At 37.2% G+C, this 14,782-nt stretch overlaps 1 protein-coding gene across 14 annotated transcripts in view; it reads right to left on the bottom strand.

The window, feature by feature from the left end:
• Nucleotides 1-14,507, bottom strand: part of Stxbp5l (syntaxin binding protein 5 like) — a 246,753-nt gene extending 232,246 nt beyond the window's left edge. For 10 of the 14 annotated variants that reach the window (XM_028895010.2, XM_028895004.2, XM_028895005.2 and 7 more), the window contains exons 1-2: nt 14,347-14,506; nt 12,964-13,157 (exon numbers count right to left, since the gene is read on the bottom strand). In XM_028895010.2, coding sequence (XP_028750843.1) covers nt 12,964-13,149 — 186 coding nt within the window. In that variant the 5' untranslated portion in view covers nt 13,150-13,157; nt 14,347-14,506. Of the gene's footprint in view, nt 1-12,963; nt 13,158-13,701; nt 13,722-14,346 lie in introns of those variants that run through there. The other 4 variants (XM_037209769.1, XM_028895003.2, XM_028895014.2 and 1 more) reach the window with 3 other exon arrangements.
• Between the last annotated feature and the right edge of the window lie 275 nt (nt 14,508-14,782).

The following is a 14,782-nucleotide window of genomic DNA, read 5'->3' as shown; positions in this document are numbered from 1 at the left end:
GAATCAACAAACAGAATTCTATCAACTTTGAAAGGTCTTACACAGCAAAGGAAACAAAGACAACCTCCAAAACAGAGAGAAAAATCTTTGCCAGCTATTCTTTTGACAGAAGATTAATAGCCAGAATGCATAAAGGACTCAAAAAATGTCAAAGGAACAAGCAGGGCTGGGGATGTTGATGCATAGCAGAGTGCTTACCTAGCATTATGAGGTCGTGAGTTTAATAAGCACCAAAAAAAAAAAAAAAAAAAAAAAAAAAAAAAAAAGCAGCCCAATCAAAAACAAATGGGCATTTGAACTGAGCAGGTTCTTGTCAAAAAAGTAAAAATGACCAACAATAATATGAAAAATATTCACTATCTCTAGCTATTAGGAAAATGTAAATCAAAACTACACTGAGATTTCAGCTCATCTCAGAATGGCTATTATCTATTATTAAGGACACCAGAAATTGTACACACACATATATACATACATACACATATATATGTGTGATGAAGTCCATTATTTTGTACACTAACCTTTAAAAATCAACCAAAAGAAATTTTAAAAAATGTTGGCAAAGATATAGGGGGCAAAGAATTCGTATGCACTGTTTGTAGTGTCATAAATCAGTTTAGTTACCATAGAAGTTCCTCGAAAAACTAAAAATGAAACGACCATACAATACAGCCATACCACTCCTTCATATATACCCAAAGGAATTTAAAAAACAGCATACAATGTAGATATCTGTTTATCATTTGTTTATTGGAGCATTACACACAACAGTCAAATTATGGGATGAGCCTAGATGCCTGTCAGTAAGTAGATGGCTAAAGAAAATTGTGGGATAGACAAACAGTGAAATATTATGAATCAATAAAAAAGGATGAATCACATTGGTTGTAGGAAGATGAATGTAACTAGAGATCATATTAAACAAAATAAAATATTGTCATGTTTTCTCTCGTGGAGTAAGAAAGAAATGACATTAAAGTAGAAAGGGACTATTAAGGAAGACAAGGTTGTTGAGGTAAGGAAGGGAAAGAGTGAGAAAATAGTAAATAAAACCACTGGGTTTTCTCAACCAGTGAGTTGCAACACCTTTGGCAAATCTCTGTCTCCAAAAGTGTTTACATTACAATTCATAACAGGAGCAAAATTATAGTTATGAAGTAGTAACAAAAATAATTTTATGGTTCGGGGCCACCATCCATGAGGAACTGGATTAAAGGGTGGCAACATTAGGAAGGCTGAGAACCACTGTTATATGCAAATATGAAACAGTGAGAACTATTACTCTGTATAATCAATATGCACTAATAATAGAAAAATATTGTTAGGCAATACCTAGGCTAAAAGGTACACACACACACACACACACACACACACACACACACACTGAGAAATAATAAAAGGGAACCCAGTTTAGGAGTATGAAGTAGGTAAAGAGGAATAGTCAGACTACCTGGAGAAAATGCACTGTCATATGAAATTTTATTTTAAGGTATTTGGTATAGAGTGATACATAAATCTATGATGCTTACATAATAAATGATGTCATCCTCACACTGACTCTAAAACCACTCTCTACCAGGGATCCCACAGCCACCACAATTGGCCAGTACCCAGAGTGGACAACATTAACCAAAGAATGGAATACCCACCCAATAAAGAGGAAACCAGATATCTATACAAAGAAACTCTACAAAGGTTATAATTCCAGATGCCCAGATCTCAGTGCAAAAACACAAGCATGAACAACCAAGACAATATGCCTCATCCAGAAGCCAGCAACCCCTGTGCAATAGGCCTTGAGAAAAGCAATTTTGCTGAAGCACAAGACAAGGACTTCCAATAGCAATTTTGAGTATGCTCAAGGACCTTAAAGAGGATATAAATAAATGCCTTAATGAAGACTGTGAAAATACAAACAGTTGAATGATGTAATAAAAACAACTCAAGACATGAAAATAGAATTTAACAAAGAAATAGAATCATTAAAGAAAACCAAAATTGAAATAAAATTGGAAATGAAAAACTCAGAATGTCATAGAAAAAACTCAGAGTCTGTACATGTTCAACCCTCATCAGAGAAGCTTCTTCTTTCCATAGATAGGAATTAACACAGACACCCACAACCAGACAATGTGTAAAGAGAACTCAGTCTTAACTGCGATGCTATTATCTCACCCCTGCCCTTAAGGGACCTAAGCAGTAGAGGCAGCAGAAAGATTGTAAGGGCCAGAGATGGTGGATGACACCAAGAAAACAAATAGAACCAAGACTGATACATACATGAATTCAGAGGCTGTGACAGCCTGCACAAGGCCTGCGCAGGTTTAGACCAGACAAAATCCCAGCGCTGAGAAGGGGAAGTAGACAAAGTCCCACCCTAACTAAGAAGCTCTCTGCAGTTGGCACCTGCCTGAAAGGGAAAACCAGTTTTCTCTAAAGGAGTGTCACAGGGTGTATCAACTGTACTCCCGGGCAGGCCCTATGCCCAGGAGCAGTGGGCCAACACAAAATGGATGCCATGTTTGTTTGTTTGCTTGTTTGTTGGGGAAGGGGTTCATTTTGTTTTGGCATATATTTTTGGTCTGACTGGTTTTTGTTTCTTTTGATTTTGTTTTTGGTTTGCTTTTTTTCTTTTTTGGAAAGAGAGGACATAAAGTTGTGTGGGTAGGATCTGAGAGGAGTTGGGGAAAGGGAACAAATAGAATCAAAATATATTGTATGCAAAAAAATTTTAACTGAAACAATTTTAAGCCTGTAAATAAGAAAATGAGTGTCACCAAATTAAGCTGGGTAGCTACTACAGAGCATAAAAACATTATTACCCCAAATGTTGGAGAAATTTTAATTAAGATAGAAAAAAACAAAAATGCAAAACAATTACCACAGGATAACAGAAGAGCAGAATAAGGAACCTTTGAATAATGTGTTTGATAAATATAGTGAACATGTTATTTGTAAACAAAACTCAGTGAGTCCAAGGACATCCCGCATGTGTATTCTGGTCATCCTCCTAACTCCACCCAGTTCAGTTCGAGTGTATCTACCCTGCCAGTTGAAGCTTGGTCATAACTTGGAAGAACTGTTAGAATCAAAGCAGACTTTAACCAATTTGTTATCCTATGGCTCTATAACTGCAAGTGCTGTGTTGAGTGTCCTTGTCAAACCTTGTATTGTTTCAGCTGAGAGATCTGAAACTGAATCTAATCCTATGCCCTTCTAGTAACATATTTCATTTGTAAAAGGTAATACTATTGGATATAACCTAAAGAACCTAGCCTACTCTAATTTACTTGGGCATGAAATTAACATCTTGTTAGGAGCTGATATATATCTCTATTATAAACAAAACTAATATTTTATAACGATAGTTCTGGAAACATATCTAATGCCTTAGAAAGTGAGAATTGTCAGAGAAAGTCATCATTTTCCATGTGTTTTTGTTGTTATGCCAGTGACATTAGAAATCTGACACATTCCTCAAATAAAGGCAATGAAATTAGTTTGCTGTCAAGAAAATTGATTGCATTGCTTAGTGTTCAATCTAATTTACTTATGTGAATCGACTAAAAACCTGACCATAAATCTGAGACCCAAAAACATTTGAAAATTTTGAGTAGTACAGTAATTTGTGAAGATATTCATATTGAGTCTGGGGGGAAATGTTTATAGTGGGTAAACATCTGAAAGGATGGAAAAATGTAAAATCAGTATAAGAGTCACAGGAGAACTGAGCAAAACAATATGAACAGATGATCTGGAACTTTCTTTGGAAACGATTATGTTTTCCTGTTTTGGAGTATGCTCAGTAGAAAGCCTATCCCACAGTAACATCACAAACCACTAGAACTGCTTAGACTGACTTAAAAATATTTTCCAGCTGAGGAGTGGTGGCGCATGCCTTTAATCCAGTACTCAGGAAGCAGAGGCAGGCAGCCTTGTCTACAGAGTGAGTCCTAGGACAGGCTCCAAAGCCACACAGAGAAACCCTGTCCCGAAAACACACACACACACACACACACACACACACACACACACACACACACACACACACACACATATTATCCCATAAAGGATATCACTGTATTCAGAAGGTGATTTCAAAAATCAACTACTTTTCATTTTGTAGTACATTGAATTATCAATATAAACTGACAATCTAGTACCTTCAAAAGAACTGAAATCATACTCTCCCTTCTTATACAGAAGTCCAGAAAAATATATTTTTGCTAGTAAATGAACTCCCTAAAAAACATTTCCACATTTAGCTGACTAGCTGAGAATAATATATATTTTAATCACTTTAAAGTTACATTTAGAAATAAAAGCTCCTTTTGAACAGTGAAATGTCAAAGTATCTTCTTGCTACATTCCTTCAGTGACCATTTATCTTTCATTTAATCAATTCTCTCCCCAATTATCATAGTGGGTCTACAGTATACTCTGCAAAGGTTAATATTTTATTGTTTACAACTACCTTCAATAAGTCCTTTAAATGTAGTAATTTCTATCTTTAGTCTTCTAAAAGTTAAACACTCGGCATTATCTAGAAACATAAGAATGATTCCCCAATATACTTACTAAATACTTTTTAAATACTAGTATTTTATACATTTTGGAAAATTGGCCCTTCATATATCAAAAATAAATTAAGACACAGTATCCCCTTTTAAAATAAAAATTATCACTACGAATAAGAAATTTTATAAAAATCATTTTGATATGTAGGAATAAAAATTTCAATTTTCTTATTGCAAAAAAACTAAATTTAAAGACTTTAACCAGGGAAATTATTTCATGCTTTTATTGGATATAGACAGTGTTATTTACAGCTATTAAACAATCATTAATTTGTTTAAATATGTAATGATTCATTTATTTTTATTTTATGTGCATTAGTGCTTTGCTGGCATGTGTGCCCGTGTAAGGGCATTGGATCTGTGGTACTAGAGTTACAGACAGTTGTGACCTTCCATGTGGATGCTGGGAATTGAACCTGGGTCCCCTGGAAGATCAACCAGTGCTCTTAACCACCAAGGCATCTCCTCAGCCCTGATTAACTTATTTAATTGACTGGGAGCTTCATGGTTTTACCATATAGTTCAGGCTGGTCTTGAAATTGTGATCCTCTTTAAACAACCTAGAAGTTCTGTGATTATAACAAGCATATGTCTCCACACCTGACTGTGGCTATTAAATGATTATGCAAATGCTTTTCCAGAATTACAACATAGCAAATCAATCACGATAGTACTGAACGTAAACTGAAATTTAATCCTATGATTTTTTTTTGCAAGTGCATCTTCAAGTGAAGCCAAAAGGATGTCTAGAAAAATATGCAAAACTTTAAGAAAAAGGAATTTCGCTTTATTACTAGTAACTAAGCCTATAGATAAGCGTGCTTAGAAATTATATAACATTTTAAATTTATTCTTTTTAAGATATACACAAAGTGCCAGGCAGTGGTGGCACACGCCTTTAATCCCAGCACTGGGGAAGCGGAGCCAGGCAGATCTCTGTGAGTTTGAGGCCAGCCTGGGCTACAGAGTGAGGTCCAGGACAGGCTCCAAAGCTACACAGAGAAACCCTGTCTCAAAAAACAAAACAAAAAAAAAAGAGAGATATACACAAAGCACTATTGACAGCACTGTTTTCTTTTAGGAACAACAGAAATCCCATACTAAATGAGTTCATTCATTTTATTTATTAATAATATATTAGCACCAAAGGCTCTTTTGTGAAAAGTGTTGTCTATGGTGACTTCTAAAATCTATCAACATACTTCCTATATGTCTATAATCCCTTACTCAAGCGTGTTCCTATACTCTTATGCTCTTAAAATAAGCAAAATAGGTGAACTATGGTATGGAACAGTCTGGCTTTGGTTAACTTTTAAACCCTGATTTATTTTTGGAATTTAAGGTGATTAACATCTCAGTCCTGGTTATAGCTTGATTCTTGATGATTTTCTTGCATAACCATTATATTTTATTATTTCTTCTATTTGGGGGGATCATAGTATAATTTCATCATTTCCCTTTCCCTTTTCCTACCTCCAAATTATCCCATATAACCTTCCTTGCTCTTTTTACAAATTCATGACATTTTTCATTAATTTTGTATATATACATATACATCTCTGTATATATATATTCCTAAGTATATAAGTACAACCTTCTCAGTCTGCATAATGTTACATGTGTGTATGTTTTCAGGGCTATCCCTCTTCTACTGCTACTTTTAGTGACAGAAGCATAAAGCTACTGTCAGATGCTTTATCCATAGTAAGGGATCCTATGTTTTTATTCCACCAGTTTATAACTATAGAAATAAAAAAGTCAATACTTTTCAGGCAATATTTTATAATTATTTTCATACATAAAGATTACAGAAATTTGGAACTGTGGTTGTGTCCTTGTGTCAACCTCAGTTATATAACTACACAAGTGAAAAAATATGAAATCATGAGATAAAGAGACATTGGAATCTTGAAGAAGTGATAGCAGAAAGGCATATATCTAGGTACTGGTCTTCCAGCTCTTCAGAGTTCTAAAATTCTAACCCCCTACAGCCTGTGTTTGTATTTATGATTTTATGCCTCTTTTCTTGCTTGAGAAAAAAATCTGCTGCATTATCTAGTATGAGGATCATGATTCTGGACAGAAATTCCGCTAGTTATCTTTATATTGGCTCTAAAAAGATCATGATAATAAATGTTTGTAAACAGTGAGTTAGCTAATTTAAGAGCTTATTCAGAACTTTATAACATCTGATTTTTGTCATTTTCCTAATTAGATCTGTAACATCTCATCGCTTGTGACTATCCATCTAATAATTTGAATCATTTCACTGATCATTTGGGAACAAAAATGTTCTTAATATTCTGTATAATAAAACATAAAATAAATTTAATCTGTAATCTCCCACTGTTTTTAGAAATATATACCACATTCATAATGTAGACTCTCTTTCAATGATTTTCTTTTCTTTCTTTAATAAAATTTATTTCATAAAATTTTCTTTCCAAGAAACTGTTCAAAATAAGATCTACATTTTTCTAAGCATGCTACTAGTATTTTCTTTGCTCCTATTCATTTATTCACTTACTCAGTAAATATTTGACTACATTTTATATGGAAATTGATATTGTATGCATCAGTTATATATATTATATATGTACTATAATATATACAATAAAGCCCTTCCTTCATGGAGTTTATACTGTAAAGGGAGAGGTAGACAATACACACACATACATGTAATTTACTAACAAATAATTTTAATAATTATCAAGACAAAGTTATTCTAATACAAGTACAGAGTAAAGGATTTCAGCATGGGTCAGTGAGACCCTCTCTGATATGGTAACAAACTCAGCACTGCATGGTGTGAAGGAACCAGATAAGGCAAAGAGAGCAACTATTTAGAAATCCAGGAGGAGGTAGGAAGGAGAGTGTTCTAAGTGAAGAATGAATATAAAAAGACGTGTGGTAGAAATGATGTTTGAGAAACAGCAAGAACGCCAGGCAGTGGTGGCACACGCCTTTAATCCCAGCCAGCACTTGGGAGGCAGAGACAGGCAGATCTTTGTGAGTTCAAGGCCAGCCTGGTCTACAGAGCGAGATCCAGGACAGGCACCAAAACTACACAGAAAAACCCTGGAGAGAGAGAGAGAGAGAGAGAGAGAGAGAGAGAGAGAGAGAGAGAGAGAGAGAGAGAGAGAGAGAGAGAAAGAAAGAAAGAAAGAAAGAAAGAAAGAAAATAGGACAACGTAGGTAGTAGAGTATAAAAGAAATAACAGTTGAAAATGGTTTTATAAAGAGGCAGATGATTTGAAACTTTTGAAGTGATAGTAGAACTTTAAGGTTTTTTGTTTTGTTTTGTTTTGTTTGTTTTGTTTGTTTTTTCATATTTCCTGAGACAGAATTTCTCTGTATAGTCCTGGCTGTCCTAGAACTTGCTCTGTAGACCAGGCTGGCCTTGAACTCAGAGATTTGCCTGCCTCTGCCTCCCAAGTGTTGGCATTAAGTGTGTGCCACCATGCCTACCCTTATTACTTTTAAGATAAATGGAAAGCCATTGGAGAGTTTGAATAGGAATAGTATGAGATTTAAGTTATAAAAGGTTTTCTTCTACCTGTTAGGAGATAAGGTTATAGTGAGGCCTGAGTGAAATAGGGGAGAACATAGAATGCTAAATGGTATCAGCCCATTCAGGAAATATTATAGGCTTTAGTCAAGGTATTAGAATAATAAGTGAAGATATTTGATCATATTTAATTTACATTTGAATGAAGAGTTAAGGAAATGGTCTACTTTCTCAAAGTCTTCAGATACCTTAGGAATTTATTATATTGGCTTTTCATGAAATAAAAAAGCAAAAAGAATCTGGATTTAAGAATTAAAAATGTGCTGAAATTATTAACTATGTTGGGAAACCTCAGGATTTAAATTCTCTGATCTCTCCTGTCTTAGTGACAGAATTTAAACAGCACTTCTTGTGCCCCTCTTACATGACTATTATGAAAGTCCAATAAAATACTTGTCAAACTAATTTTAACTTAATCAACCTGCGAGATTAGCAAAAACTATGAAGTATACTCATGGAAACTAATGGCTCATTAAATGCTAAAATCTAGTAAACTGCTCTCCAATAAAAATATCAAATTGGCATGTAGATCCATTAACCATAAGGATAAAAAATGTGTAATATACAATATATATGACTTGATACTAGGTTTGCTTTATATGCATATCATATCATTTGAATAAATAAAGACTAAAAATTGTACAAATGAATTTGCAATGGGCTATGGAAGACAAATCCACACAGAATTTACAAAATTCTAATCAGAGAAGCAATGCTCAGTAACCAAAAATATATTTGTCCTTCATCAAGTGATTTGTAAAGTGCAGTGTATTTATATGTTTTCAGATTAAAATGTTTAATACTGTGTGTGTGTGTGTTTTCAGTGAAAATAAAATAAAGCCCAGTCTACACTTGTAGAGGACATGAGTTTGTTTGCCAGAACCTTTGTCAGATGGTTCACAACCTCCTATAACTCCACTTCTAATGGATCCAATGCCTCTGGCCTCCATGGGTGTATACACACACATGTGTGCGCACACACACACACACACACACACACACACACACACACACACACAAAGATGTACATATATACACATAATTTAAAATAAATCTTTGGACTGAAGAAATAAGCAGCAGTTAGGAGCACTGATGGCTCCTCCAGAGCATCCAGTTGGACCCCCAGCACTTACATGGTGGTTCTCAACTATCTGTAACCCAGGAATCCAGTGCCGCCTTCAGGCCTCCATGGACACAAGGCACACAAGCAGTACATAGACTTACATGCACACAAAACACCCACACACAAAAAACAAAAATAAGAATTGTTTCAATACATAATTATTGGTAGTTTTTTTTAGCTTAACCTATTTTCAGTTAAGCAACCAATGATGTGTCATTCTGTTAAAAAACACGTCAACGCCTAGTTCTCAATATTAACTGTGCCTGAGAATCTTCTATGGGCCTTTTTTAAATGGCAATTTCTGGGCCTTATCCCTGGATGCTTTGATTCTCTAACACTGGGGTGAGGCTAGAACTCATTGAGAACCCCTAGTCTGTTAATAGTGGACACTCAAACAACTGAGTGAGATATAAAAGCAAAAGAACACATTTGCTTTTCAGGACATTCATAGTATAAAGGCAGAAACATTTTAAAAAGTAAAGTGAACAGAAGCAGTGGTCAGAACTGGTCTCATAGAGGTGGTCCTTAAAAAAATGGTAAACGCTAACTGAGAGTTCTCCAATTATACATATTAAAGGTTAAGAGCTGGTCTAAATGAAGTCAAGGAATGGGAAGAAGCATTAGATATATGCAAAAATGATGCACTGGAGCAATACAATATGCCTAGGGAACCAAGGAAATAAATATAAGCAGGAAGGTAAATGGGACACCTTTCTTAAGAGAACTATAAGAAAATCAAGATTTAAATGTATTATATAAAGCAGTGTTTTCAAATTGAGCTTCCCAGAATTCATATTTGGGAAAGGTAGTTCGTGTATGTTGCAAGTAGCTGAGTAAAATGGCACTCAAATGCACATACTGAACTTGAAATAGGTTATAATAAACTTATGCATTAGCCTGCTTCTCTGATCTTGAGCATTTTTTCATTTATAGTGAAGAGCTTAGCTTTACTTTTTTAAGGATAACAAATGCCCATACCTGCTTATGGACAATATTATACAAAAACACAAAATACAAAAAGTATTGATTGGCTGTAGAACTTGTTATAATTCATCAAATAAATTTAAGCCAATAAAGCATCACATTTATTTGTTATAATCAGTTTTACTGGAGTTGAACAAGACTTTTGTTTCTAGAGAACTACTGCTCTATGGAAACTAACATAGAATTTGTCCCGGGCAAATCATATTGCATTTGGATAATAACATTATTACAACAAAATGAACTATAATAAGGAAAAATAAGAAGTGAGGAAATCAGAACGTATTTTCAAGATACAAATCAAGAAAATAAGCTGAAATGAACAAGTCCTGGAATGGGAAATGGCATAAAACTCAGAAATACAAAGGAAATAGGATTTGATTATTCACAGATAGTAAAGGAGGGCTTGGTTCAGAAAAACAGCATCTAGATTTCCACTTCAGTTTTAGCATGATGAAATGGTAAAAGTACCCAGAAGGTGCTGACTTCCTACTATTCAGAAGAGAATGTTCTTTGCACATATAATCAGTAAGTCTAAATGAAGTCCTCATTTCAATAACAGCTCTAATTTTGGATTTTCTTAATCCATTTTATATATCCATTATAGACTCTGTTACCTATGATATAGTTACATAATCTCTTTTCAAAATTAACTGTAGTCCTTGCCAAAGATGCTATTGTATTTTCCTTATCTGGTGTGACTTCAGTACTATTAATACATAGCTAATACAGCTATCTAGCCTCATAATTTATTCGAAAGTCATTACCCTAAATAATATATTACATTATTTAATATATTATTTATATTATATTATATATAATATATTGTAATGGCTATATTTGTTCTACTACAAACAAGGTGATTTTTTAACTTTAACGATATAAATATTTTATCACCCCTCCCAACTTGTGTCTTGGCTTCCCCGCGTTTTCTTCTCAGATTCTAATAAGCTTTCTTTCAGATAAAGAGAACAAAAATTTATTCCCATACTACAGATGCAGAAATCAAGGTTCCAGGGAGAAAAATATCTTCCCCATGATAGCAAGGCTGGCAAATGACAGGTTTTTAAATGTTTTTTTTTAAAAATTCTGATTCATCTGATTCATAGGCCAATGCTTTTCCTACCAAGCCATACGTATTCAAAATAGCACATACTTAACTTCTGCCACTTGTCATGACCATTCATTTCTTAATAAACTTGTAGGTGGCCATGTGCTGCACTTTATTTCCTGTATTTACACATACTTTTGTTTTGTTTTGTTTTTTATTTAAAACTTTCTCTACCAGCTTTACAGCCTCAGCTGCCCAACATCCATCTGGTTCAGAAGTCTACCTGTTCTATTCTAATTTTTTCTCTAATAAAATTCTTCTGTATCACTATCACATTCATTCATTGAGAGGATTAAGAATTTTTTTCAGAATGTAGGAAAGGAAATAGAAAAAATAGAGAATCAAGATGTAATTCTCCTGCATAGCAATTCGAATTTGGCTCCGAGGACTCTTCACATGCTTGCTTCAGGACAACCATGTTAAGCTCTTCCTTAGACTGATACAATATCTATTACATCATATGAAGGGGGAGATCATTATTGTATTCAAGCTTCACACAATTGATTAAATCTGTTTAATTCTAAATAAGTTTGAACTTTTAAGAAAACTAATAACTATAGATTTAATATTTTATATAATCCTTCTAGGAAGAGCTGAGGTAATGACTAAAACATTATTATATATCATTTGTTTACTACAAAATTAAGAATTTGCAAAATTTTTCTTTTTTGAAATCTAAAGTTATTTGGTACTTAATTCTTGCAGCTTCTAAAGTTTACTATTTTTCTTATTATGTATTCAAATACATTTATAAAACTATATCCATTTGTATCATACAAATGACTTAAAGCTTTTTTCCTTGTATAAATCATGTCAAAATTATACTCAGAGGCAACCCCCAAAAAGAGCAATAAAGGAAATATATCACATTATAAAGTGATACTATAATATCTTTATATAGTAATGTTATATCTGTTGTATTAATTCTCATTTTCTTCCCTTGTCCAAAAGTCTGCTTGTTTATTAGAAGCCCTAAATCAAAATATAACTGCCTAAAATTTTTTCTCACTAAACCAGAACACTGGTTACTTTGGATTTTTTTTATGTGTATTGCAGGTTTTCACAACCATTAAGCCCATAGGAACTGTATATTCCTGAAGGGTCTAAAACCTTTTTTTTTTTTCATATCTAGAATTTTAAGAAAGCATCATTGGACACATTAATCTATTACCTCCCTAATTCTAGCAACATGGTAAGAGCCTTATTCATTTTACACTGAACAGAGAAACAGAATAAGCAATCAGTTTCTCTGGATAACAACACAGGAAGCCAAATGACTATCATTTCTCCTTCAGTTCACTATTTATACACAAGTATATTTTGTCCACTTATTGGGCCTTAACGTCTTGCAAAGACTACTTTTCCTGTGTGTCTTCCTTCTCTTTAAACTACCCGTGCTCTTTTTACAAATTAATGCCCAAGTTGATGTCTGATTTTAACTGACCTCGTACCAGGCTCTTTGAGGTTGGCATCCCAACAGTTTCACCAGCCCTGCGTACCATAGTATGCACGTGTGTGTATGTGTATTCCATGTGCGTTCCCTTCTTCCTTCACAACAGTAAAATGAAAATCGAACAGGCCTTGCAGCCAATTCGAAACTTACCTTGCAGATCTGGAAATATTCGGAAGTCAGGCTCTCCTGGATCTCCTCCCTGAGGACCCCTGCAGTCCCTCCTGGATGGACGGAGCCACTGCCAGCGCCACCACTGTTGCTGGCACTGCTGCTCCCACTGCCCGGAGAAGAGGCAGTTAAGCCATCCAAAACTTTTCGGAAATTAAACTTCTTCATTTTAAACACTGTGGAGAAATGGAAAGGAAAGAGAAGGGGTGACGAACATGGAACCCTACGGGGCAAAAGCTTCTCTCTCTCTCTCTCTCTCTCTCTCTCTCTCTCTTTTTTCTCTCTCTCTCTCTCTCTCTCTTTTATTAGTCAAGACCGGAGTAGCTAGTCCCCATTTTCCGAGCATTGGATGTAGTCGAGTGGAGATTGGGGCTCAGGCTTCATTTTGTCGGATTTTAACTTTAAAAGGCATGCCTTTATAAAAATAAAGAGAACACAACTCCGAGAGCAACAGTATTCCTTCCTCACACATCAGATTTTCAAGGGCTTTATCCCCAGCTGGAGCTTATGCTTTATCAGCACTGGGGTAAAAATAAAAGGCAGTGTCATCCTCGTCATTAACATTGTATCATCATTATTATACAATCAAACCAGAGCCCACAGACCAAGACCCTCTGGATCGTCCTGAAAAGGGGGGGTGGGGGGACTTTCCTTCTTAAGGGTCAGCTCCGAAAATTTTATCATCAGAAAAAGCAATGTTGTGAGGGAGCCAATATTTACCCTGCCACCATGTTCGGGGCTCTCCCTCATCATCTTCAACGCTCTCCCTCTCTCAATAGGAATTGGGGGATAGGGCAAAAAAAAAAAAATGGCTTTTTCCATCTCTTATTCCCCAAAACCCGGACCCCAAAACACCTGCGGGTGACTCACGGCCACAGTCGACGGGAGGGGCGAGCAGGGGGGACCGTCTGCCTCCACCTGTCCCCGTCTCCTCTCTCCTGCCCCTCTCCCGCCCCTGGTCTCCCGTGTCCCCTCCCCGCCCGGCTCCCCTTCTGCACCGCGGCGGCTCTCAGGGGGGGATGTGAGGCGGCGGTGACGCCTGCGGCCCGAGTCCCGCCACAGCCTGCAGGGCGCGCAGAGCTGGCTCCCTCGCTCCCTTCGGCCGAGCAGGGCGCCCAGGGCCGCCACCGCGGGGCTGCGAGCCCTGGAGCCCTCACCGACAGCCGCGCTCGCTCGCTCGCCACACGCACCTCACAAGACAGCGGCGCGGGCGCTCGCTCCCTCTCTCACGGGCGCACACACACACACACACACACACACACACACACACACACACACACACACGCTCACAAGCACGCACACAGGTGTGAGAGCCAGCCGCGATGGGACGGCACGGCTGTCCCTCGGGACCCCCAGACTTAGCACCTTCCTCAGACGCCGCCAGCCAAGCCGCCGGCCAGCCCGGGAGGCGGAGGGCGCGGAGGCTGCGGGCGCGCAGGCGGGCGACGGTCCAGCCCGGCTCCGGCCGCTTCTCCGGGTCCCTCTGGTCCTGGTGCCTGGCGCTCTCCGAGGTCCTAACCGAGAGGGCGGGTCTGCCGCAGGCTCCGCCCCCCCGCCGTGGGAGGTAGGCCCCGCCCCGGCCGGCCCGCGCCCTCCTCCCTCTCCCAGACTCTCGCGGCGGGGGCGGGACACTCTAGGCGCCAGAGGGCGGGACATCCTCTCGCCAATCACAAGCTCCACTGACCCGAGTCCCGGGGACTCCAGACAGGAGAGAAGTTTGGGGATAGGTCGGACGAAAAGCCAGTGACAGGAGGAGGGGGATCATTTAGGAAAGTAGGTGAGGTGTTTGATTGACAGCCAT

Source organism: Peromyscus leucopus, chromosome 12 (assembly GCF_004664715.2).
Source record: "Peromyscus leucopus breed LL Stock chromosome 12, UCI_PerLeu_2.1, whole genome shotgun sequence".
Taxonomy (NCBI): domain Eukaryota; kingdom Metazoa; phylum Chordata; class Mammalia; order Rodentia; family Cricetidae; genus Peromyscus; species Peromyscus leucopus.
This window is presented reverse-complemented; position numbering and strand designations above follow the sequence as displayed.